Here is an 895-nt window from a genome sequence, read left to right on the forward strand (position 1 = left end):
AAAACACGGCTTTCTAAAACCTCTCTGAGCAGCGCTGGCTCTGGCTGCCTGGAGCCTGTGTTGGGTGTTTGATTATCGGCTACGTTTTGTCAGTTTTTTCTTTCTTTCATTCCAATTTCGGGTCTTTCGTCACATGTTGGAAAAATTTGGGGACATTGTTCCCCCTCCCCTTTCCCCCCCCCCCCTTTTCCTCTTTTTTCTTCCTTTTTTGCCGGGACAGTAGCCAAAATCGGGGACTGTCCCCGGAAACCGGGGACGTCTGGTCACCCTACCCTAGGAGACACATATTTCAGAAGCACATTCGAAGGATTTACTTATAATGAAAAATCTCTTTAATAAATGAACAATTATTGAGAGAAAATCATTGTCTGTGTAATTTTCCCATTACACCAGTCAGGAGATTTCTTTTCCAATCCGACTGATTACAGCTGTTTTTTTTTTTTTTTCTCTCACTCCTCTGGTCCAATTCTCCAGTTTTCCATCTTCAGTTGTGGGACATCGGGCCGAGCCCTCCGCTGTGTCCCTGGAGACGAGAGAGACGGGTCCGGTCTCAGCAAAGCCCGGTTCATGGAGAAGGTGCGGCAGAGCAACGAGGCGTGCCGGCGGGGGGACTTCCAGTCCGCCGTGAGTTTGTACACCGACGCCCTGCAGGCGGACCCCCAGAACTGCATCCTGTACAGCAACCGGTCGGCGGCGCTTCTCAAACTGGGCCGGCACCGGGCGGCGCTGGACGACGCCGGAAAGGCCTGCCGGCTCAATCCCAAGTGGCCCAAGGTAAGTGGTTTTTATCTGTATTTCACCAGGATGTCCCTTGAGATTGAAATCTCTTATCCGAGGGGGACCTGGCCAAGACGGCACACCGGTTACAATTCAACCCTTGTATGGTATTTGGGTC

General features: G+C 51.4%; 1 protein-coding gene across 1 annotated transcript in view; it reads left to right on the forward strand.

Moving 5' to 3' along the window:
- The window catches only part of LOC116686697 (tetratricopeptide repeat protein 28), a 331,008-nt gene that overhangs the window by 50,678 nt on the left and 279,435 nt on the right, over window positions 1-895 (forward strand). Inside the window, exon 2 of the mRNA XM_032511726.1 lies at window positions 475-774. Within this exon, the coding sequence (XP_032367617.1) occupies window positions 475-774 (300 nt within the window). The remainder of the gene's footprint in view (window positions 1-474; window positions 775-895) is intronic.

This window comes from Etheostoma spectabile, unplaced genomic scaffold (assembly GCF_008692095.1).
Source record: "Etheostoma spectabile isolate EspeVRDwgs_2016 unplaced genomic scaffold, UIUC_Espe_1.0 scaffold452, whole genome shotgun sequence".
NCBI classification, from domain to species: Eukaryota; Metazoa; Chordata; class Actinopteri; order Perciformes; family Percidae; genus Etheostoma; species Etheostoma spectabile.